The following is a 23,554-nucleotide window of genomic DNA, read 5'->3' as shown; positions in this document are numbered from 1 at the left end:
CCCAACATCTCTCAGCCCTGCAGCAGCTAACTTCTACCAGAACCCTCCTGAGTGATGATGGCCATCTTCTACAAACACAGACCTGACTTTGTCCCTCCCTGCTTCAGACCCTCTATTGGGGTCCAGAGCTTTAAGGACCTGACTGAACCGTCTGCTATGCCTTCATTGTTTTCCGGCCTTCGGTTCCTGTGCTCCAGTCACTCTGGCTGTCTCTGGATTCCGTAGGCATCTAGAACTTGCCGTGCTCCCCTCTGTGCATGTATACCATGACACTCACGGTAAACCCCCACCCTGCCACCTACCCCTTACCTAAGGGGTCCCTAGCTCATCTGCCAACCTCTTCAGGGAAGCCTTACTGGGCCCTCAGGTCCAGACTCCCTGGGAGGCATCCCACTGAGAGCTCCGTGTTCCTTTCCTTCATGATCTTTACAGCTGCAACAATGTCATTCATGTCTATCCCTACCAGACAGAAGCTCCACAGGCACTTACTGCCCAGGTGCCAGTGCAAAGTGCCTGAGAGAACAACATGGTTGAGTGACCAATCTGGATCCTTTCTCAGTCCAAGCCGCATTCTGTCTAAAGGTGTGCTCTGCCCAGGACTTGTACCAGTGAGAAGACTGGGACCCCCCCATCCCCTACGGAATCCCACCCCCAGAAACTCCAAGATCCCAGGTTTACCAGGAGAAACTGGTGGCCGAGGTAGAAGAGGAAGGCACCAGACACCTGTGGCCAAGGCTTCTTTGTCGGATGGGGGCAGGGGGACAGGGGTGAAGGAAGCAGCTGGGCTCTGGACAGGAGCCTCTATCTCACAGAGGCTCCCCCTAATCCTTGCTCGTTTTCTTTTCAAATCCAAACTTCAAAGAAACCTTTGCACCCCGCTCCTAGGCACTTGGACCAGACCTCTGGCGGTGATGTGAGCCTCCGGGAGCCCTCGGCCCCGCCCCCTAGGCTGGCAGCTTGCCCTGGGTGGAAGCTTGCGCCCCGGCAACATCACTGCAGCATCGAAGCCTCAGAAGACAGCCCCAGGAAGAGACGGAGGAGCCAGAGATACCGGAAGAGAATATGAGAGAAAAAGAAGGAGGGCAGAGGAGAGTGTGGGTGGAGGGGTCAGGACAATGGGGCGGATGACGCAGAGGAGAGAAATTCAGGGGAGAAAAAGATCTAAGAAGAGGAAGGAAAATACATGAACAGGAGAAATGGGAGTAGGGTGGGGGAAATAAAAGAATAAGAAAGAGGATAGAAGTGGGGGAAGACAACGGGGCTAAAGCAAGTACAGAACAGAACCATATCCGAAAGAGGTAAATAGCAATTCAATAAAACCTGCTGCACCCCCAGACCAGGGGAGGGCCAGAGATGCGATCTAGCCCTGGCCAGGTCCCGGGCCTGGGCGCTCACGCTCCAGCAGGAAAGATGGGCGTTGACTCCTCACGGAGCAGAAGTGAGAGCCCACCCAGCACCTTTTTCTCAGTTGGGACCCGTTGGGAACCCAGCGAGGTGGCTGGAATGGGCCTGGGGAGTCCTAATGTCACTGATGGATCACACTCCAGCCCCTCTCCCCCAGGTCAGCCCAGCTCCTTTCCCAGCTCCTCTGCCTCCACATTCCCCTTCTTGGACTGGACCCCTACCCCCAAGAATGGGGCAGACCCTGCCAGGACTAGAAATCAAGACTTCTCTTTAAAAGCCTGGATGGAGGGCACACTTTAGAAAAGAATGAGGTGCTGGCTGGGCCTGGATGTGGGTATCTGAGAGGAGGGAGAGCCCAAAGCACAAAGGACCCAGAGAAAGAGCTCAGGAGAGGGCAGGGTGGAGAAAGAACCAGAGTCCCATGGGAGAGAAAGAGGAGGGAGGCGGGGGACAGACAGACAGACAGACAGCAGTGGGAGTGGGGGAGAGCAGGGAAAGAAAGACTGACAGGAGGGGAGTTGGGGCATCTACTCATTCTCCTCCCCTCAGCACTAAACTCCTCCTCCAAGCTCTGTGCACTCTGACCCCATTTCCTGGGCTCCCACCTGCTCCTCATCTCCCTTCAGTGGCTTCCTCACCCGCCACTTCACCAAAACTTACGGGGCACTAATCAGTCACCACCATCCTGCCAAACCTAGGGAACATTTTGCCCCTTACCATGCTAATTCTCTCTGCAGCATCTAATTCTCCCTCCTTCTAGAACAATCTTCCCTTGCCTACATGACACGCACCTCCCTCTCCTTCTGACCCGTCTATTCCCACACTTGTCCTGTCTCCTGTGCAGAGGGGCTCCTCCTCCACTTCCCACCCCTTCAGCCTCCAAGGTTCCAGCCCTTCATCAGTCCTCCCTCCATGCTGGGTCCGGAGACTACTCCTTCTACACCATTGTCTTGGGGGAGCCCATGTTTGTCTTTCCTCTGAGCTCCAGACCCAGACACCCAAGGGTTGCCCTGACCTTTCTAACTGGATGTCTCATAGGCACACACGTGGACAAACTTCATTGCTCTTCTTTCCTCTAAACCTGGAAAAGATGAAGAGACAGAGGGACATCTCTGAAGGCTGAGGGACTTGGGTTGAGGTTGAGGCTGGGAAAGATGAGAGCTGTGCCTGGAATTTAAGGAACTTAGCTGAGGACCCCAGGGCCTGGCCCTGAGCAAAAGGAGGGAGAAAGGACCCCACACACTTGGGGTCTGGTCTCAGGGACCCTCAACAGAACCAGAGCAGGGCTCTGTGATGGGGACCCACGGAGACCAAGCTGTGAACCGCAGCCACACTCTCAGACCCCTCCCCTCCTCTCTCCTCAACCCTCTCCCAGGGTTGGGGGCAGGGACAGGGGAGAGGAGCATTCTGGAAGGCCAAGACTGGGGAGGGAGGGCAGGAGAACTTCAGAGCAGCTGGAAAGGGCTGATCTCCCCTTACCCCCACTGGGTGCCCTACTTCTCCCTAGTCCCAAACCACAGAGTCCAGACTGGGGGCTTGGGGGGCTTCCGAGGGAGAGGGGCGCTGGGGGTCACAGGCCTGTCCCATCTCTCACGGAGGGAGGGCACTTGGAGAAATTTGGAGAGGGAGAGAACTCAGAGCTCAGCATTTTCCTCTTTCTGTTTTTCTTCTTGAGGAATTTATTTCCCTAAGTGCTGATGACTTTACCATTGCTTGGGGGTGTGTGTTGGGGGGGGGGAGATTTTGGCTTTCGTTCCCCCCAAACTCCAAATGCCCCACGAAGTCTAACATTCCACCAGAAGCCAGAGCTTCAGAGTTTCCTCAAGATGAGGTGGCGTCTCCTCCCCTCTCCCAGCTCCCTCCCTCCTCCCTCGCCCCTCCTCCCTACCCCCCCCCCACCAAGTCTCAAGCCCAAGGAGGCCCAGCCAGGCTGGGAGGAGACCCCAAGCACATTCTTCCTCTCACTGTCATGCTGCAGAAATTAAAGACACATCTTCGGGCTGGGCGCCCGCCAAGCGTTTCAAGTCGAAAGTGGCAGAGGAGGCTGGAGCCTCAGCTCTATGCCACGTGTAAAGAATGCTTGGAAAGCCTCCGCCCGCAATTCCTGGGACTGAGGGCTGAAACTGGATGATGGGGCCGTGGCTGTTACACACCACACACAAGCACCCCCCCCACCCCAGGGGTCCCTGAACATCCTTTAGAACCTCCTCCTTGTCATCTGAGAGGCTCAATCTCTTCTTTAAGACAGGCCTGGGATACCTGGACCAGGAGCACCAGGGGAGGGGACTGGAGGCTGGAGTCCTGTGCTGGTTTCCAGAACTCAGCCGGAGAGGTGGGCAGGTCACAGCAACCCTCATCCTTAGCCTGTGACACTCCGCCCCAGACAGCCACTGCAGAGGGACAGGATCCTTGTCCCCCTTGTCCCCCTCATCCCCCTTGTCCCTGACCCCCAGGACGTGGAGTGGTGGGGGCAGGAACTGCCATCTCAGCAACCCAGCGCTGTCCTGCCTGTAGTCGCTGGCACTAGGCGGGGGCAGATCTTGGGCCACAAGTTGCTGCCACATGGTGGGGATAATTGATGAAGGCCCGTCCCTCCATTGCTGTCTGCTCTCTGGAAACTCTATATTTTCCCTTTAATTATAGCCCCTGCTCTCTCCCTCCGCCGCCCCACCCGCACCGCTCATCCTGGCTGCCCACGGCCTACGTGGCTCCCTCCCCTTCTGTTCCCTTGGTCTTTTTTTTTTTTTTCCTTTGCCTTCGTTGCACAAAACCAGCTGGGGGAGGGCGTGGAGAGGGGCGGAGGGGGGGAGGCAATGGAATTTTGGATGGTTTGGGGGAGGCGGGACTCCCCGCTTCCACGTTTGCAGCTCTGGAGTGATGGGGGTGGGGGAACCCAGGCAGGAGGGACTGGAGTTGATGGACATGGCAAGGGGACCCCAATTGCCTTCTCTTGGGCCCACAGATTTCAGTAGGGCCAACAGTAGAGTGCTATTGGGAGATTGGGACCAGGGGAAGGGAGGACACTGGCTTCTGGGGGCATCCCCCCAAATATAGCCTGTTGTTCTTGGGGTCTCCTTCCCCCTTCAGGGGTTTCCAGGGGCAGAGAGCAATGCCCTGGATTTTCAAGAAAGAGGTGGGGCAGCAGGGAACATCTTCTAAAATCAGGTCACTGAACTTCCCCTGCAATTCCATCCCAAACCCCCTGACACCCAAATTCCCCCATATGCTCCAACTTTGAGTCCAGGTACAACCAGCTGCTCCCTGCAGCTCTCAGAAGGAGACTCTGAGGGATACGAGGGTCTCAGACAGGCCCTGGCCACCACCCGGGGCCTACCCTCACACAAGACCCTTTTCTAGGTCACTGATGACTACAGTGTTCCTGTGCAACCTCACTGGCCTGGGGCAGAGGGAAGGGTCCCAGCAGCTTCCCATCACCACTCTGCTGCCCTATCACTTACCCCCCAAGCTTCCTTCTGGAGAGATCACACAGTTGCATTTCTCACGCAGTCTCAACCTCCCTACCCCATCTCTCTCGGTCCCACCTTGGGTTTGGGGGAGAGCATCTGAGTCCATCTTGGATCCTCAAGCAAGGCAGAATTGATGTCCTCAAAATAAATCCCCTCTTGCCAACAACCCCCACCCAAGTATCTCATTCCTAATGTCTGCAAAGGAAACTGTAACTTCTTCCCGAAACATGTCTAAGCTCCCCCGCCACACCAGAAGACACCTCTAAACAGGAACATCTTTTAAATTCTCAGGTTCTTCTCTGTTTTAGAGGAGAACCCGGCCCCTTCATGCCCATCCCTTAGTTCTGGCCAAGGATGTCGGTAGGGTGAATGAGAGAGACATGGCCAAGACTACCCTCTCCAGACCACTGGAAGCTTCCCCTTCCAGCTCCCCAGGTCCAGTTCCTCCCGATGGGGGAGCCCCAGGAAGAAAGCCCAAGGGGCAACACTACCCACTCTCTAGCCCACCCTATACTGGGGACCTAGCAGCACCTCAGCAGCAGCATCTCTGGCCCAGGCTGGGCTGGGGGCTGGGGAGGCAGAGTTTCGAAGGGGGGAGATGTGCGGTGGACTCCCTTCCCTTCCCTCCTCCTCCCCCTCTCCCTTCCAACTCCCAAATTGGGGGCCGGGCCAGGCAGCTCTGATTGGCTGGGGGACGGGCCACCGGCTCCCCCTCTCCCAGGGGCAGAGTTCCTCCCTGCTCTCCATCAGGATGGTATAAAAGGGGCCCGGGCCAGTCGTCGGAGCAGACGGGAGTTTCTCCTCGGGGTCGGAGCAGGAGGCACGCAGAGTGTGAGGCCACGCATGAGCGGACGCTAACCCCCACCCCAGCCGCAAAGAGTCTACATGTCTAGGGTCTAGACATGTTCAGCTTTGTGGACCTCCGGCTCCTGCTCCTCTTAGCGGCCACCGCCCTCCTGACGCACGGCCAAGAGGAGGGCCAAGAAGAAGACAGTAAGTCCCAAACTTTGGGGGAGTCCAAGGGTACTTGGTATCATGCCCTGCGCTCGGTCCCGGCGGTCTGCGACTTAAACTGAGACTCGGGATGCTCTGGAGACTCGGAGGGCAGGAAGATGGGGAGGGCTCTTCCTGCGCGCTGTGGGACAGAAGGCAGTGCACCCTGGGTGGGGGCTGTAGATGAACGCCCGCGGGTGGTGAGAGGGAAGGATGGAGCGCCGCGGGAGTTGACACAGGAGGGAGTCCTGAGCGAGCACTGTGGAATACCACGGGGGAAATGTGGGGTCTGGGCGCCGGGTAAAGGGAAAGTACGTCGAAGATGGGACGGGGGCTCTTTGCTGGGAGTTTGGAACCCAAGATGTGAAAGCGATCGGGAAGGCTGTGGGATGATTCATAAGGAAAGATTGTTTGCCCTCTCTGCAGGCTAGACAGTGTTCCTGGGGCCGCGGGGGTGCTGGGCTGAGGGGGGAGGGGGCGCGGAGAGTGGGCGGGTTGGAGGATGAGAAACTTTGGCGCGGACTCGGCAGGGCGGGGTCCTTGCGCCCTCTGCTGATCCACACTGAGCCCCGCGCCTCCCCGTCCAGCGCTTCCCCGCGAAGGAACTGCATTGAGCGGACGGGCGTTATTGCCGGTTGTGGACCCCACCTCTAGTCCTGGAAAATAAAGCTGGGGACTGGGTAGGCTCAGTCTCTCAAAGAAGTGGCCCGTCCCAGGGAATTGCTTAGTGTTGCCCGCCACCTAGTGGCGGTCTGAGTAGACGCTCGCGCGGTGGGCGTGGTTAGCTACTTTATTTAACTGTTTGCGGACTTTTGGTTCTTTGGCTAAGGCGTGACCCAGAGACCCTGGTTAGCTTTAGGAAAGAGGAGTTGTCCCGAAAGAGCGCTTTTGAGATGTCTGGGTGCTGGAGGTTAGGGTATATCCAACTTTGGGGGTACCATACAAGACTCTGGGCGGGACCTCAGGCCAATAGGCCCCGCCCCATCCCCTAGCCCCGCCCAGGCTATACCACCTGCCCTGGGATGGGGCGGAATGGGGGCTGGACCTCTCTTCCCTCCTCCTACCAGTCCCTCCGACCCCACCCCACCCCCTGTCTCCACACATACCACGCCCCCGCTGGCTGGGGCCCCTCCTGGTCTCTCTCCTCCCCACTCCCTCCCCCCCCCAATGGCTTTTTTATTTCACTTGGCTTCAGCGCCGATGGTCTGGGGTTGGAGTTGGAAGCAACTCCGGCCTAAAGCTTTGTTTAAATTCCTGAGAACTGGAAAGAGTTATAGCCGCCTTGGCCAGGCGCCTCGGACCTGTCACTGGCCCTGATGAGGAGCAGATGAGCTTTTAAGGATTTGGGGAAAGGAGGGGGGACGGGGAGGAGGAGGCGGGAAATGGAAAATCTAAAAGTGTCCTTACGACCGACGGGAGAGGCTACGGGTAGAGCTGGGGTCCCTGGAGCCCCGAGGTGGGGGGCCTCGAGCGCCGCTGACAGCCCCCCCTTTCCCCTCTTGCCCCAGTCCCACCAGTCACCTGCGTACAGAACGGCCTCAGGTACTACGACCGAGACGTATGGAAACCCGAGGCCTGCCGGATCTGTGTCTGCGACAACGGCAACGTGTTGTGCGATGACGTGATCTGCGACGAAACCAAGAACTGCCCCGGCGCCCAAGTCCCCCCGGGCGAGTGCTGCCCCGTCTGCCCCGATGGCGAGGGTACGGCTCGGGGGCCTGGAGATGGGGGAGGGCGGGGCCGCCGGGAGTACCCGGTGCAGACCCCGCCGCTCACCCGTGTCTCTTCTCCCCTAGCGTCACCTACCGACCAAGAAACCGCAGGAGTCGAGGTAATCCTCTGCCCTCGACTTTTGCCACCCGCCCGAGTGTCCTCAAGCGCCTCCCGTCTCTAACCCGGCTTCTTTTGTTTCTTCTCTCCCCACCCCCACCCCCATAGGGACCCAAGGGAGACACTGGCCCCCGAGGTCCAAGGGTAAGTAAGCCTGGTTTTCGCTCGGCTGTAGGGGTGCAAGTGGGCGTGGCTCCAGGCCGGCGCTCACCGCCGCCCGCCCTCTCCCCCCTCCTCTCCTGCTGCAGGGACCTGCCGGCCCCCCTGGCCGAGATGGTATCCCCGGACAGCCTGGACTTCCCGGACCCCCCGGACCTCCCGGACCCCCCGGACCCCCTGGCCTCGGAGGAGTAAGTGAAGACTAAAGAAAGTCCAAGCAGGCCCTGTGTGCTCCACTCACCTCCTGTTCTTTTACTTTTCTTTCTTTCTTTCTTTTTTTTTTTTTGGTGGGTTTTTTGGCAGATGGCACACTATATTTTGAAATGATTTCAAACTTAGAGAAAAGTTTCAAGACTAATGCCAAGAATTCTCACATACACTTCACAGTTTGTCACATTTGCTTTATCAGTCTCTATGTATACATATAACTGTCGCTATTTTTCCTTCTGAACCATTTGTGCTTGAGTTGGCGGATGTCATGTCCTTTTGCTCCTAAATACTTTAGTGTGTCTTTCCTGAGGACAAGGACTTTCTCTTACGCGACCATTGCACAATGATTACATTCCAAAATTCTAACATTGGTACAGAACTATTATCTAACCTATGGCCCTTGTCCAAATTTCAACAACATCCCAATAATGCCCTTTATTGCAGCTTTCCCCCTGATCCAGGATCATGAATTGCACTTAACTGTCGCGTGTCTTCAGTTTCCTTTACTTTGGAACATTCCTCGGACTTTCTTTGTCTTGCACGACCCTGAAATTTTTTTAAGAAGCCAGTTGCTTGGTAGAGGCCAACTGTTTTTATGACTGTCCCCTCAATTTGGGTTGGCCAGATATATCCTCATAATTAGAGTGGGACTCTGTACTTAAAAAAAAAAAAAAGATTTTTATTTATTTATTTGACAGAGAGAGACACAGTGAGAGAGGGAACACAAGCAGGGGGAGTGGGGGGAGGGAGAAGCAGGCTTCCCACTGAGCAGGGAGCCCGATGTGGAGCTCGAACCCAAGACCCTGGGATCATGACCTGAGTTGAAGGCAGACGCTTAATGACTGAGCCACTCAGACGCCCCTGGGACCTGCATTTTTGGCAGGACTGTCTCACAAGAGATGTTGTTTTCCTTCATGACATCAGGAGGCACATGTCAATATTCCGTTCTCAGTGACATCTTCCACCTTCCAACTCCCTGATTTCTCATACACTCTCTCATTTTTTTTTTCCTAGAACTTTGCTCCCCAGATGTCTTATGGCTATGATGAGAAATCAACTGGAGGAATCTCCGTGCCTGGCCCCATGGTGAGCCACTGGGGGGGCAGAGATGACAGAAGAGGAGTCCGTGGGGATCCAGAGGGGATGGGCCAGTGGTGGCTTATGGGGGTGGCATAGATAACTTAGGACATCAAGACAACCATTGGAACCTGAAGTCCAGAAGAGGATGCAAGACAGCTGGGTGGTCCCAACAGGAACCACTGGGGGATGGCAAGACCACACCCACATTGCTCTTCCCTACAGAGATATCATTATGACCTCTCTCTCTATCTTTTTGTTTTTCCTTCTGTAGGGTCCTTCTGGTCCTCGTGGTCTCCCTGGCCCTCCTGGCGCACCTGTGAGTATCCAGGATGTCATCATGTGCCATCCTGGGCTTCAGTCTTTAGAAGGGAGGATTGGGATGAGGGTAGCAAAAGGTACTCTGAGAGATCGATTAGTGATCTGGGGAAAGACTGGTAGGGGCCTGTCCTTCTAACTGAATCCCTCTTTCCTTCTTCTCTAGGGTCCCCAAGGTTTCCAAGGCCCCCCTGGTGAGCCCGGCGAGCCTGGAGCCTCAGTAAGTGCCCCCCCCCAACTTGCACACTACTTGCACACTCCCTCTACAAATATGTGGATTCTCCCATTGAAGGACCCCTCCACCGCTGTCGTCTGGGCTGTTCCCTACTTCCTCCTTCCAATCCCTGCCTTCCCTTTTTTTTTTTTTTTTTTTTAATTTTCCCCCTTATCCTGGCTATTCTAATCACCTTTCTTCCTGTTTCCTCTAGGGTCCCATGGGTCCCCGCGGTCCCCCTGGTCCCCCTGGCAAGAACGGAGATGATGTAAGTATTCCAGGCGAGAAGATCCCAAGTAGTCCCCAACACCTCCATGGGTTAGGTCCCTGTAATCTCCACCCCAGTGCCGCACCACCTTTGGGGGTGATGCTCAAAGAATGGAAGCCAAGTTCTCCCTGATGCATGGGACTGCCCTTGAAAAATGACCTTCAGCCCTTGTGGGATGTTTCCCCATCTTCCCAGTGGAGGACTGGCCCTCCGGACCCTCCAACCACCTTAAAAGCATTCCCCATCCGCACCCCCTGGGGTGAATGACTTCCTTAGGCTTAATTATCTTAGATTTACCCTCCATATATAGAAATAAACAGAAATACCTTTGGAGGGACTCAAAATTCACCAAATAAGGATTTTACAGTAGATGTAAGCTGAGCTCCAAATTCAAAGATAAGATTATAGGCTCCTCGACCTGACCTTCAACAATACCAAGAAAACTCAGACCTCCCACACTTTCCTGGCCCATGGGTGCATGCGCACGATGGTCTTTTCTCTCCCTTTCAGGGTGAAGCTGGAAAGCCTGGTCGTCCTGGTGAGCGTGGCCCTCCTGGACCTCAGGTGAGCTGGAATGCGTGGCTGGCCATGGGCTTCTCTACAAGTGGGCTTCCCTTGGGAGCTGGGTCCTCAGTGTCATCTTCTAATGTCCCTACCTCTCTCCTCCTTTTCTCTTCTCTCCAGGGTGCTCGGGGATTGCCTGGAACAGCTGGCCTTCCTGGAATGAAGGGACACAGAGTAAGTCTCCTTTGAGCCACTGGGTGGCAGCTACAGAAATCCTAAGGGATAGGAGTAGGATTCCGAAAGAACTCCCCTCCACTGGGAAAGAAATCTCAATGAAGAGATTGGGTGAGCTCTTGGCCCATTTGGGGTTTAGTCTAGCGCAGAGACAGAGCCCGTGGGGAACCCCTAAGGCACCTTCTCAGGTCAGAGTGGGGACCAAGGTTCCCTTCCATCGGTACTCACCTTGGCCCCTTCTTCCTATCTTAGGGTTTCAGTGGTTTAGATGGTGCCAAGGGAGATGCTGGTCCTGCTGGTCCCAAGGTAAGAAGATGCCCAAATGTCGTGGGCCTCCCCCTCCCCCCACCCCCCGCCAGCTTACACCGTGTGAACAAATTCCCAACTTTATTCTCTGTTCTCTAGGGTGAGCCTGGTAGTCCTGGTGAAAATGGAGCTCCTGGTCAGATGGTGAGTATGTCCAGTTCTAGAAGGAAGAGAGGGTGCAGGATATAGGGGCCAAGATGAGGCTTGGCGGGGGAAAGGTACATCTCCCGTCTCACGTGGCTTTTCTGGCTTTTGTCGTCAGGGCCCCCGTGGTCTGCCTGGTGAGAGAGGCCGCCCTGGAGCCCCCGGCCCTGCTGTAAGTACTCCTGGCCCCCTTGGGGACAGCTGGGCCCTGGCAGGGGTTCCTGACCAGTTACAGGGTCTGGCCTGTGCTCAGCACTGGTAACTGGGGCTCCCCTCTCTCCGGCAGGGTGCTCGTGGAAATGATGGTGCTACTGGGGCTGCTGGACCCCCCGTGAGTGTGACCTCTGGACCTCGGTGCCTGGGAGTGGGGAGGGCTCTTGGTGTCAGCTCTTGGGGGGATGGAGGCATGGGGCTCAGAATCCCAGGACCTCTGCTATTCCTGGCTGTGATTTGCAGCTACCACCTTCCTTCTTGCTGACATTTCCATTTTGTTCACAGGGTCCCACGGGCCCCGCTGGTCCTCCTGGCTTCCCTGGTGCTGTTGGTGCTAAGGTGAGCCCCCTGCCTTCCTCTGAGCACGGTTGCCACAGGCCAAGGTTGGGGGGTGTCTCCCCACTCTCCAAACCAAAGGGACCAGAGAAGCCTATCCCCTTTGTGCTGGGATCTCCTTCTCTGATATGGGAGTCCTGATTCTTGGTCTTCCTGTCCCTGCCATACACACACACACACACACACACACACACACACACACACACGGAGACATCCAAAGGGGAGCTGGGCTTCCAGGTTGGCTCCTGACATGTCCTTTTTGTCCCATCCAGGGTGAAGCTGGTCCCCAAGGAGCCCGAGGCTCTGAGGGTCCCCAGGGTGTGCGTGGTGAGCCCGGCCCCCCTGGGCCTGCTGGTGCTGCTGGTCCTGCTGTGAGTGTCGCCTCCTCAGCGCCCTGGGGCCTCCCCTCCAGTTCCCGGTCTTGGCCTGTCCCTCACCCGCTTCTCTCTCTCTGCCACAGGGAAACCCTGGTGCTGATGGACAGCCTGGTGCTAAAGGTGCTAACGTAAGTGCCCCAGGGGTCTCAGAGCCACCCCCGTGGCGCCCCTCCTCCAGAGCCCCTGCCCTGCGCTCCTGAGCTCAACCTCTTCTGCCTCCCACAGGGCGCTCCTGGCATTGCTGGTGCTCCCGGCTTCCCCGGCGCCCGAGGGCCCTCTGGACCCCAGGGCCCCAGCGGTCCTCCTGGTCCCAAGGGTAACAGCGTAAGTATCCCTCTACTATTGAGTCCGCCCCATGCGCTAGCTCCGGTGTGGCTCTCCCTGCGGGAGCAGAAGGATCCAGGCCAGTTGTGGACCCCAGAATCTTGCCTCATCCCCTTCTCCTCCCTCGTGCAGGGTGAACCTGGTGCTCCCGGCAACAAAGGAGACACTGGCGCCAAGGGAGAGCCCGTAAGTGTCCCCGCACGTCGGCCTGTCTGCCCTGGGGAGCCCTGGAGGGAGACCCTGCGAGGAGATGGGAACCCAGGGGCGAGATGGCACCCGGTCGGCCCCTCACTGCTGGCCGCCTCCTGGTCTCTGCCCTCTCCAGGGACCCACTGGTATTCAAGGACCCCCTGGCCCTGCTGGGGAAGAAGGAAAGCGAGGAGCCCGAGGTGAACCTGGACCCACTGGCCTGCCTGGACCCCCTGGCGAGCGTGTAAGTGCCCCTCTCTTTGCCCCCAGCGCCAGCCTGGTGCCCCCATGTCGGAGCTCACCGGCCTCTTCTCCTCTTGCAGGGTGGACCTGGTAGCCGCGGTTTCCCCGGTGCAGATGGTGTTGCTGGTCCCAAGGTAACGTCCCTTCACGGCTGGGGTGCGCCCTGCTGCGCCGCGGGCATCACCTTCCTCTCCCCGGTGTAGTCGCCTCCCGCCTACAGCCCCGGTCATTACTGCTCCAGACTGCGGCTGCAGGCTCTCCGTGCCGGACTTCACCCTGACCTTCCCCCTGCCCCCAGTGCCCCTCAGAGCAACCCCACCCTGCCCCACCGGGAGGAGTAAGATGCTGGGCCACAGTAAAGAAGCCCAGACCTAAGACCCTGATTGTCCCTATGACTCCCCCAACCAGGGTCCTGCCGGTGAACGTGGTTCCCCCGGCCCCGCTGGCCCCAAAGGTTCTCCTGGTGAAGCTGGTCGCCCTGGTGAAGCTGGTCTGCCCGGTGCCAAGGTGAGTTCTGACCCCTGTGCTGGACTTGTCCCAGGACCGTGCTGGACCCGTGTGGGGTCTGAAATGAGGCGCCCTGGAGCCGGACCACGGGTCTGCCTCCTGAGGTGCCCCTCCCCTCCTCTGTCCCCCTTCTCCCCACCTGGCTCACACCTGTCTGCTGCCCCCTAGGGTCTGACTGGAAGTCCCGGCAGCCCCGGTCCCGACGGCAAAACCGGCCCCCCTGTGAGTATTGCTCCCCCCAGGGCCCCTCCCCCTCCCACCCACCCACCCACCCACCCTCCGACTTCACTTCTGGTTCTGTGCCTTCTGTCCTTAGGGTCCTGCTGGTCAAGATGGTCGCCCCGGACCCCCAGGCCCCCCTGGTGCCCGTGGTCAGGCTGGCGTGATGGGCTTCCCTGGGCCTAAAGGTGCTGCTGTGAGTATTCACTGAGGAACGTTCCAGAGACAGGGACAGGCGCTCCTGGATGTCCTGGAGTCCTGGAGTCCTGGATGCCAGTCCCAGCTTTGCCACTGACTTGCTGTGTGGCCTTAGGCCACTCACTGCCCCTCTCTGGGGCTCAGTCTCCCTATCCAAATAATGAGACCTCTCTTAACTCTACTCCCATTGCTCTCTCCTTGGGAAAAAGTATTGTTGGAGCAGCACCCCCCCCACACACACACAGGGGAAGAATGGGCCTTTTTAATGATAGTCACCCCTAAATCTGGGTGTGCTCTTTGAGGTTGAAAAGGAGGTACCAGAGGAGATGAAAGCCCTTTGCAGCTTGGGTCACCATAGGCATATGGTGGCAAGAAGGAAGGGAGAGGGTGGGGGCAGCAGCCTGCGGGGACAGGTGGTCTGGGGAGAGAGGGCTCAGGGAGATAGGAAGGAACCCGCAGTAACATCCAGCAAAGCGTTTCCCCAGGACCAGAGCTGGGAGAAAAGAAAACCCCTTAAAAAAATGTCCCTCAGGGTAAACCAAAAGGACCCAAGAGGACTGGTTTCCCACCTAAGCCCCACTGACTCTGACTCTGTTTCCCTGCAGGGAGAGCCCGGCAAGGCTGGAGAGCGAGGCGTGCCTGGTCCCCCCGGTGCTGTTGTAAGTAGCTCCCCGTGGTTTCTGTCCCCTCACTGCCCCTGCTTGTGACACATCCCCTCCCTGCAGAAGGGGTACAGAAGGCCGCAGCCTCTCACCAGGGCAGCAGGGGCTCCCCGTGGGGGTCTGCTCTGTCCTTGTCCCCCTGCCTCCTCCCCAACCCTGAGTCCTTTGTTCTCTCCCCACAGGGTCCTGCTGGCAAAGATGGAGAAGCTGGAGCTCAGGGAGCCCCTGGCCCTGCCGTAAGTGTCCCGGGCAGGCAGCCTGGGGAGGGGGTGCTGTGGAGACACCCCGCCCCCCTTTTCACTGGGCCCTTCCAGGGACCACAGCGTTCTTTCTGTGACAGGGCCCCGCTGGCGAGAGAGGTGAACAAGGTCCCGCTGGCTCCCCCGGATTCCAGGTGAGGCCTGCCTGGCAGGGGGTGAAGGTCTGGGGTTCCCCTTGTTCTTTTTCAGATTCTAATCCTACCCACCTCCTGCCTCCCTCATTTCCCATCTACAGGGTCTCCCTGGCCCCGCTGGTCCTCCTGGTGAAGCTGGCAAACCCGGCGAACAGGTGAGAGGTAGCGGGCGGCCAGAGAGGTGGGGAACACAGGGCGTTTAGAGGAAGAGGCCAGCCCGCCTCCCTGCACAGATAACCAGCAGCTAAAGGGATCCAGGCTAGACACCCTGCAGGACTTCCCGGAAGCAGGGCGCAGAACACCTGCCCGATAAGATCTGGATGGGACTACATGGCTGCTGGTCCGAATGATTTTTTTTTTTTTTTTTTTTTGAGCTGTGGGGCTCACTCTGACTTTTCCCTCAGCCCAGAGTTTGGGGAGGGGGCTGTCTCTGACACCACCCCAGGAGGATGAGAGGGCTAAGCCCAGTTCAGTGCAAAGAAGGGGTTGGTCTCCAATGACAGACCCCAGGGGCCATCCCCCCAGGACATCAAGAACGCTCTCCAGTGGGGAGGTCTGAGGTGGGGTTGGCTCACTCTCTGTCCTCCCTCCCCCTCAGGGTGTTCCTGGTGACCTTGGTGCCCCCGGCCCCTCTGGAGCAAGAGTAAGTAGAACTCCTGGCTGTTCCTGCCTGAATGCCCTGCTCTTGGCCCTGTCTCAGGAGCAGCCATCATGCGCCCCATCCTTCTCTTCCAGGGCGAGAGAGGTTTCCCCGGTGAACGCGGCGTGCAAGGACCCCCCGGCCCCGCAGGTCCCCGGGGAGCCAATGGTGCCCCTGGCAATGACGGTGCTAAGGTGAGGGCAGCAGAGGGACCAGGTCCAGCCCCTTCTGAGGCAGGGGCGGGTGCCTGGTTGTGGCCAAAGCCCCCTAGAAATGAGGGAGGGGTGGCAGGGGGACAGGACGGAGTGGGATCCGTGGGCAGCCCGAAGTTCTGGGCTGGGAGCCTTTCTTCTTAGCTGGTGCTTATCTTTATCCTGGGCACCGAGACCAGGAGGTATTAAGAAGGGGGCACAGGGCTGTGACCCACTCCTGGGACCCCTGCCTCATACCAGTCCTCTTGTTTGTCCCCTAGGGTGATGCTGGTGCCCCTGGAGCCCCAGGTAGCCAGGGCGCTCCTGGCCTTCAGGGAATGCCTGGTGAACGAGGCGCAGCTGGTCTTCCTGGTCCTAAGGGTGACAGAGTAAGTTAAGCCCCCTCCCCTGAGCCGTGCGGGGCTCCCATCTCTGTCTCCCTCTGCTTGGGACACTCCAGCCTCTCTCTCTACCCTCCCTGGGCTCTTTCCCTCATCTCCTTAATCCTCTCTTCTTCCCCTCTGGCCTTGTTGCTGATAAACCCTCTACCAGCCTATCCAGGCTCTTCCCGCCCCACGAATCACCATGGTAACGGGAGGAAGGGTGACCTGACGGATGGCGTTATTCATCCTTCTACACAAGGCATGGGCCTCTTGCCCCAAGTTCCACCACAGCCCCCAAGCAGGCACCTTTTGCTCTGAAAGATCTTGAGTCCCAAGCACAGGCCGGGGTAGGGCAGAGCTGGGGAGGGGTCCCAGACACCAGGAGGACACTCCAGGTCACCTCCCTGTCCGCCTCCACCGCAAGTCTCAGGTTTTCCTCTGTCTTTAGGGTGATGCTGGTCCCAAAGGTGCTGACGGTTCTCCCGGCAAAGATGGTGTCCGTGGTCTGACTGGCCCCATTGGTCCTCCTGGCCCCGCTGGTGCTCCTGGTGACAAGGTGAGGTGGCCCCCACTGTCCCTCCCCCCCCAACACACAGATTCCCCAGCAAGCCTGGGCACTGCTCCCAGGGAGAGGCAGGTCCTGCCATTCTGAGCTGGTCACCTGAACGTGGGAGGACCAGAAGACAGGGGAGGCTCTCCTGGGGTCATCTGTTGAGGTACTTACTTCTCTGACCTGAGCCTCTTGTCCCTCCCTCTCAGGGTGAAGCAGGTCCTAGCGGCCCTGCTGGTCCCACTGGAGCTCGTGGCGCCCCCGTAAGTATAGAAGACCCACACTCTGCCCCAGGCTTTGTGCTTCCTGCCTCCTCCTCTTCCTTCTCTCTCACCGGCTCTGGGCCCTGGGGAATGCTCCTCCGGCCATCTTCCCCTCCAGCTCTGCCCCACCCCAGCCCAGGACCCCACTCCAATCTGCCTCCTTTTCTCCTAGGGAGACCGCGGTGAGCCTGGTCCCCCCGGCCCTGCTGGCTTCGCTGGCCCCCCTGTGAGTACCAAGACCCCCACCATTCTCCATCTCCCACTGGGACACGGGACCTTGGGAGTCTGCATAAGGACAGAGGCGTGGGCCCGAGTCAGGGAAGGAGGGCGGGGAGGGATTCTTGTCCCGTTCTTCCTGGAGTGGCTGCCCTTCCCCAGCCCCATGGGGGCCCCTGATGGGCGAGGACTGCCGCTGCCGTACCCCGCTCCTCCACTCACCACCCTCCCTCCTTCCCCAGGGTGCTGATGGCCAACCCGGTGCTAAAGGCGAACCCGGTGATGCTGGTGCTAAAGGCGACGCAGGTCCCCCAGGCCCCGCTGGCCCCACTGGCCCCCCCGGCCCCATTGTGAGTATCACCCTCTCGGCCCTGAGCCGCAGGTGGACCTGGGGCTGGGACCGGCCAGGTCTTAATGGCTCTGTGCTGTCCTCCAGGGTAACGTTGGTGCTCCTGGACCCAAAGGTGCTCGCGGCAGTGCTGGTCCCCCTGTGAGTACCTCACTTTGCTTCTCTGCTGGGGCTCCTGCTGACCTGTGTGCGGGGGGGAGGGGCGGCCAGGCCAGCCTGGGGCAGGGGTGGGGGTGTTCTCCCTCTGAACTCTCTGTCTTCCTCTGCCAGGGTGCTACCGGTTTCCCTGGTGCTGCTGGCCGAGTCGGTCCCCCCGGCCCCTCTGTAAGTACTGTGGTGAAGACTCCAACGCTCTGCGGGTTGGCGGGGGGTGGCGGTGGTAAGGGGCACAGGGGAGGAGAGGGTGCTGGACCCCTCTGAGGCCTCCGCGGGGCTCCAGAATCCACTGGAACCTGACAGCCCCTCTTCTCCCTGCCCAGGGAAATGCTGGACCCCCTGGCCCTCCCGGCCCCGCTGGCAAAGAAGGCGGCAAAGGTCCCCGTGGTGAGACTGGCCCCGCTGGACGTCCCGGTGAAGTCGGACCCCCCGGTCCCCCCGGCCCCGCTGGCGAGAAAGGATCCCCTGGTGCCGACGGGCCAGCTGTAAGTGCGCCCTCCCGAGGGGTCCCGAGCGGGGATGTACTCCCCGGCCCTGGCAAGGCACCTCATCTTCGTCTCCCTGCACCCAGGGTGCTCCCGGCACTCCCGGACCTCAAGGCATCGCTGGACAGCGTGGTGTGGTCGGCCTGCCCGGTCAGCGAGGAGAGAGAGGCTTCCCCGGTCTCCCCGGCCCCTCTGTGAGTGCCCCCTCCCCTCGGGGCACCCCGAGAAGAACCATCCCTGGGGCTGCAGCCTTGGAGGCCGAGGGCCCTGCCTCTACCCCGTCTCTGGGCTGACTCTGTCTTCTCCCCCAGGGTGAACCTGGCAAACAAGGTCCTTCTGGAGCCAGTGGTGAGCGTGGCCCCCCTGGTCCCATGGGCCCCCCTGGATTGGCTGGACCCCCTGGCGAGTCTGGACGCGAGGTGAGCCATTGCCGGCCCTGTGGCAGTGCCCTCCGCGAGCCCACTTTGGCCTTGGCCTGCGCCTCCCTTCCCCCTGCTGATGCTCACACCTCCTTCTCTCTCGGCAGGGATCTCCTGGTGCTGAAGGCTCCCCTGGACGAGATGGTTCTCCCGGCCCCAAGGTAAGATGCCTGCGCCCCAGGGCCACGGCTCCACCTGCCGTGCCCCCGCCCCAGCCCGTTAGGTGGGACTGACTCCCTGTCCCCTCCTCTGCCACTCTTAGGGTGACCGTGGTGAGACCGGCCCTGCTGGACCCCCCGGTGCTCCCGGTGCTCCCGGTGCCCCCGGCCCCGTCGGCCCTGCTGGCAAGAGCGGCGACCGTGGTGAGACTGTAAGTAGCTGGACTCCAGCCTGTCGTCTTGGGCCAGGGACTCTCTGGGCCGGCCTGTGGGCCTGCAAATGCACATCTGACTTCCCTGAGGCTGGGCGAGGACAGGGGGTCTTACAAAATGTCGGGGCCCCTGGCTGTCCTGAAAACCCGAGCCGTGGCTCAGCCTCGAGGCGCCCCTCTCCCAGATAGACCGTCGCCTCCCCTGGGGAAGGGGGTTTGGCCCCAGGAGCTTGCCCCATGTCACACGAAGCTGAATTCCCCTGAAGGTTCATCTGGGACTCAGGAGGGACGGACATGGCCGCGGGGTGGTTTCACCCCGCAGCTCAGGCTGTAGTAGGATCTGATGTACTCTCTGCTCTCCCCAGGGTCCTGCTGGTCCTGCTGGTCCCATCGGCCCTGTTGGAGCTCGTGGTCCCACTGTAAGTGCCTGACTCCGGCCCTGGTGTCCTGGGTACCTGGCCCAGAGGTGGCCTACATCCCACTCAGTGCTAATGAACCTTCTACCTGATAGCCTGTTCCCTCTTCTCTTCTAGGGACCCCAAGGTCCCCGTGGTGACAAGGGTGAGACAGGCGAACAGGGTGACAGAGGCATAAAGGGCCACCGTGGCTTCTCTGGTCTCCAGGGTCCTCCTGGTCCTCCCGTGAGTATACTTAGCACCCCCAGCCCTTAGCTGCCATTGAGCCCTGTTATACAATGGGGGGGGGTGGTTGCCTCAGTTTGCCCTCTGGATAATCATTCTCATTCCTCCCTAGCAGGGACCGGGGTGTAAAGATTTGTGGCCATTGCCAAGGGGCTTCTGGGAGGGTGAGGGACACAAAGAGAGGGTAGAGGGGGTCTTAGCCTGTGGACACCTTGGGACTAGATGTCCAGAATAATGGGGCAGGGGGCAGGTTGCTGGCCACATTTGACCCACATGGGGTCTTACTGCCTTTGCCTCTGTCCTTCAGGGCTCTCCTGGTGAACAAGGTCCTTCTGGAGCTTCTGGTCCTGCTGGTCCCCGAGTAAGTCGTGCCTCTATCTACCTTCCCTTGCTGGGGCCCAAGTCCAGGCTCACTTCGGGGTCCCCTGTCTGGGACACAGGTGTCCGTATCTCTCTGTAGAAGGGTCTGGAGGCAGGGGTTGGGAGGAGGGAAGAAGAATCCGGGAAGATCTCTCCTGACTGCAAGAATGAATGAGAAGGAGGCTGTGGAGGCTGAGCGGGGCCGGGAGGGCAGTGGGCTTCTCTGCAGAGCTGGGCTGGTGGTCCTGTGCTTTTGAGCAGGACTCCTCCAACCATCTTCCTCTTCCCAGGGTCCCCCTGGCTCTGCTGGCTCTCCTGGCAAAGACGGACTCAACGGTCTCCCAGGCCCCATCGGCCCCCCTGGTCCTCGCGGTCGCACTGGTGATGCTGGTCCTGTTGTACGTAGCCTCCCCAACCCCCTCAGCCCCTGTGGCCCTCAGCCCCAAGGGCTCTTGGACCGTGGTAATCCCGGCTCTCCTCCCTCTCTGTGCAGGGTCCCCCCGGCCCTCCTGGACCCCCTGGTCCCCCTGGTCCTCCCAGCGGCGGTTTCGACTTCAGCTTCCTGCCCCAGCCACCTCAAGAGAAGGCTCACGATGGCGGCCGCTACTACCGGGCTGATGACGCCAATGTGGTCCGGGACCGTGACCTCGAGGTGGACACCACCCTCAAGAGCCTGAGCCAGCAGATCGAAAACATCCGGAGCCCTGAAGGAAGCCGCAAGAACCCAGCCCGCACCTGCCGTGACCTCAAGATGTGCCACTCTGACTGGAAGAGCGGTGAGGGCCACCTCCTCCCTCTGTGACCGCGTGGAGCCCCAAGGGGCCCGGATGACCAAGGGTGCCCCGCCGCCGCCAGTACCTCCCCTGACTCTGTCTCGCTCTGTCCCACCGCAGGAGAATACTGGATTGACCCCAACCAAGGATGCAACCTCGATGCCATCAAGGTCTTCTGCAACATGGAGACAGGTGAGACCTGCGTGTACCCCACTCAGCCCCAGGTGGCCCAGAAGAACTGGTACATCAGCAAGAACCCCAAGGAAAAGAGGCACGTCTGGTACGGCGAGAGCATGACCGACGGATTCCAGGTGCGTCTGCTGGTCCTCGAGCCGCCCTCCCAAGATGGGGCTGGCCCAGGGCTCAGAAGGGTCAGGAGGGGAGGTCCTGGGTGGACTAGACTCCTGATAAGGGGGACGGACACTGCTGGGCTGGGAGGCAGGAGTCCTGGGCCCTTGATCCTGGCTCAGACATGGGGCAAGGGTTGCTACTTCTGGACGGGAGAAGGGTGCTCCGGGATGCTCTCAGAGGACTCCAGGGAGGGAGGGAGGCCAGGACTAGAGGCTCCAGCGTGGTCACTCACTTGCTTCTCCCCGCTACCCCTCTTCCCCCCAGTTCGAGTATGGTGGCCAGGGCTCCGATCCTGCCGATGTGGCCATCCAGCTGACGTTCCTGCGCCTGATGTCCACCGAGGCTTCCCAGAACATCACCTACCACTGCAAGAACAGCGTGGCCTACATGGACCAGCAGACCGGCAACCTCAAGAAGGCCCTGCTCCTCCAGGGCTCCAACGAGATCGAGATCCGGGCCGAGGGCAACAGCCGCTTCACCTACAGCGTCACCTACGACGGTTGCACGGTGAGTCCCGGGCCGGGCCCCTGTCTGGGCTCCGGCTTTCCTGGCAGGCCGTACTGGCCCTCACCCCACCGCTCCCACCCGGTGACACCCCTCTCCCGTTGTCTCCCCTTCACCCCAGAGTCACACCGGAGCCTGGGGCAAGACAGTGATCGAATACAAAACCACCAAGACCTCCCGCTTGCCCATCATCGATGTGGCACCATTGGACGTTGGCGCCCCAGACCAGGAATTCGGCATGGATATTGGCCCTGTCTGCTTCCTGTAAACTCGCTCCCACTCAACCTGGCTCCCTCCCACCCAACCCACTCACCCCTGACCCTGGAAACAGACAAACAACCCAAACTGAACCCCCCAAAAAGCCAAAAAACGGGAGACAATTTCACATGGACTTTGGAAAATATTTTTTTCCTTTGCATTCATCTCTCAAACTTAGTTTTTATCTTTGACCAACTGAACATGACCAAAAACCAAAAGCACATTCAACCTTAACCAAAAAAAAAAAAAAAAAAAGAATAAATAAATAACTTTTTAAAAAAAGGAAGCTTGGTCCACTTGCTTGAAGACCCATATGGGGGTAAGTCCTTTTCTGCCCGTTGGGCTTATCATACCCCAACACTGCCCTTTCTGCTCCTTTCTCCAACCCTCCTTGGGGCCTCCCCTTCACTGCTCCCCAAGTCTAAGTCTCCCCGAAAGGCACAGGAAACAATGCATTGTCTGCCCAGCAACCAAAGGCAATGCTAAAACACCTAAGTGACCCCCACACTCCCAGCCCACTCCCCTCACCCAGCACCCCCAAACCCTTGGGGGACCTGAGGTTCTCAGACTGCCAAAGAAGCCTCACCATCCGGCCTCCCCGTGGCTCCTGCAACAATCCACTCTTCGTGTTCGAGGGGGCGTGCTGGGGGACCCACGGGCCCCTCGCTGCCTGCCGGGTTTGGAGGAAAGTCAGGAGGGGCCACGACAAAGCGGAAGGAAACAGCGGAATCATTCAGGGACACGTGTCAATCCCCCGTGCGACAGGGCTGGGTGGGAGAGACTGCTCTGTTCCTTGTGTAATTGTGTTGCTGAAGGACTACCTCTTCTTGTCTCCGTGTGTCACCGGGACAACTGCGTGGGGGCGGGAGTGGGGGCGGGGCGGAAGGGGCTCCCCATTTTATATCAAAGGTGCTACATCTCTGTGACGGGGTGGGGCTGGGAAAGGATTCACTGGTGCTAGGGAAGTCAAGGACCCCCACCCCCAGGCCAGCAAATGTTCCTTTTTTGTTCAAAGTCTTTTTTTTATTCTTTGGTTGTTTTTTTTTTTTTTTTCCTTGCGGATGGGGACTCGTGAATTTTCTAAAGGTGCTACTTAACTTGGGAGGAGAGAGTGTCGCAGCTCAGCTCGGTGCTCCCTTCCCCCACCTCTCCGCCCCCCTGGCCGCCTCTCTCTCCACCTCTCACTCTCTCTGAAACCCCGCTCCTCAGCGGCTCCCATCCTCTCAGCCTCTCTGTCCTGTGTCCTCTCTCTGGGTTTCAGAGCACAACTTCCCAAAGCACAAAGCAGTTTTTCCCCCAAGGGGTGGGAGGAAGCAAGACTCTGTACCTATTTTGTATGTGTATAATAATTTGAGATGTTTTTAATTATTTTGATTGCTGGAATAAAGCATGTGGAAATGACCCAAACATACCTGCAGTGGCCTCCTGATTTCCTGCCTTGGAGTCTAGGGTTGGGGGAGGGGAGCCTGCTGGGGCGGGGCGGGGGTGGGGGTTGTGCTTTGGCAGGGGTGGGGGGCTGCGGAGCTCTCCTGTTTCTGCGCCTTCCCTCCTCCTCTTTATCTAGCACCCTCTGCAGTGGCTTCCCCGCTTCCTCTTGCCTTTCCTATGCCTAAACGCTTTCCTCCTCGCTCTTGTAGTCCTCCCAGACTGTCTCCCAAATGTCCTAATTCCTTAGGGTGCCACACGCACCCTAGCAACCCTTAGCAAGACGCAAGAGCGCACATGCCTCGCTTCAGCTCCTGGGCTGCCCAAACCTCGGCATCAACACCATCAACTCCGCTCTCCACGGGTGGGGACGCCCTGCAGGGCTGGGGGTGCAGAGGGTTGGGGAGCACTGTGGGAAGCACTGCGGGGG

The 23,554-nt window shown here is 59.1% G+C and overlaps 1 protein-coding gene across 1 annotated transcript; it reads left to right on the top strand.

The window, feature by feature from the left end:
- Window positions 1–5,638: 5,638 nt before the first annotated feature.
- On the top strand, window positions 5,639–23,106 carry COL1A1 (collagen type I alpha 1 chain). The gene is made up of 51 exons (XM_004764821.3): window positions 5,639–5,864; window positions 7,373–7,567; window positions 7,661–7,695; window positions 7,803–7,838; window positions 7,943–8,044; window positions 9,078–9,149; window positions 9,415–9,459; window positions 9,625–9,678; window positions 9,887–9,940; window positions 10,451–10,504; window positions 10,625–10,678; window positions 10,931–10,984; window positions 11,084–11,128; window positions 11,247–11,300; window positions 11,415–11,459; window positions 11,627–11,680; window positions 11,950–12,048; window positions 12,138–12,182; window positions 12,280–12,378; window positions 12,511–12,564; window positions 12,704–12,811; window positions 12,891–12,944; window positions 13,219–13,317; window positions 13,486–13,539; window positions 13,634–13,732; window positions 14,340–14,393; window positions 14,579–14,632; window positions 14,737–14,790; window positions 14,892–14,945; window positions 15,389–15,433; window positions 15,526–15,624; window positions 15,903–16,010; window positions 16,453–16,560; window positions 16,764–16,817; window positions 16,990–17,043; window positions 17,276–17,383; window positions 17,470–17,523; window positions 17,653–17,706; window positions 17,862–18,023; window positions 18,110–18,217; window positions 18,335–18,442; window positions 18,550–18,603; window positions 18,705–18,812; window positions 19,178–19,231; window positions 19,346–19,453; window positions 19,761–19,814; window positions 20,104–20,211; window positions 20,307–20,589; window positions 20,707–20,897; window positions 21,202–21,444; window positions 21,563–23,106. Exons 1-51 carry the CDS (start codon window positions 5,774–5,776, stop codon window positions 21,707–21,709), a joined length of 4,383 nt encoding a protein of 1,460 aa, XP_004764878.1. The 5' UTR covers window positions 5,639–5,773; the 3' UTR covers window positions 21,710–23,106.
- Window positions 23,107–23,554: the final 448 nt, after the last annotated feature.

The sequence above is a fragment of the Mustela putorius genome, unplaced genomic scaffold (genome assembly GCF_011764305.1).
Source record: "Mustela putorius furo isolate JIRA1106 unplaced genomic scaffold, ASM1176430v1.1 tig00003962_pilon_pilon_pilon, whole genome shotgun sequence".
In the NCBI taxonomy this organism is placed as follows: domain Eukaryota; kingdom Metazoa; phylum Chordata; class Mammalia; order Carnivora; family Mustelidae; genus Mustela; species Mustela putorius.
Note: the sequence above shows the minus strand (reverse complement) of the source record. Positions and strands in the feature narration are given on the sequence as shown.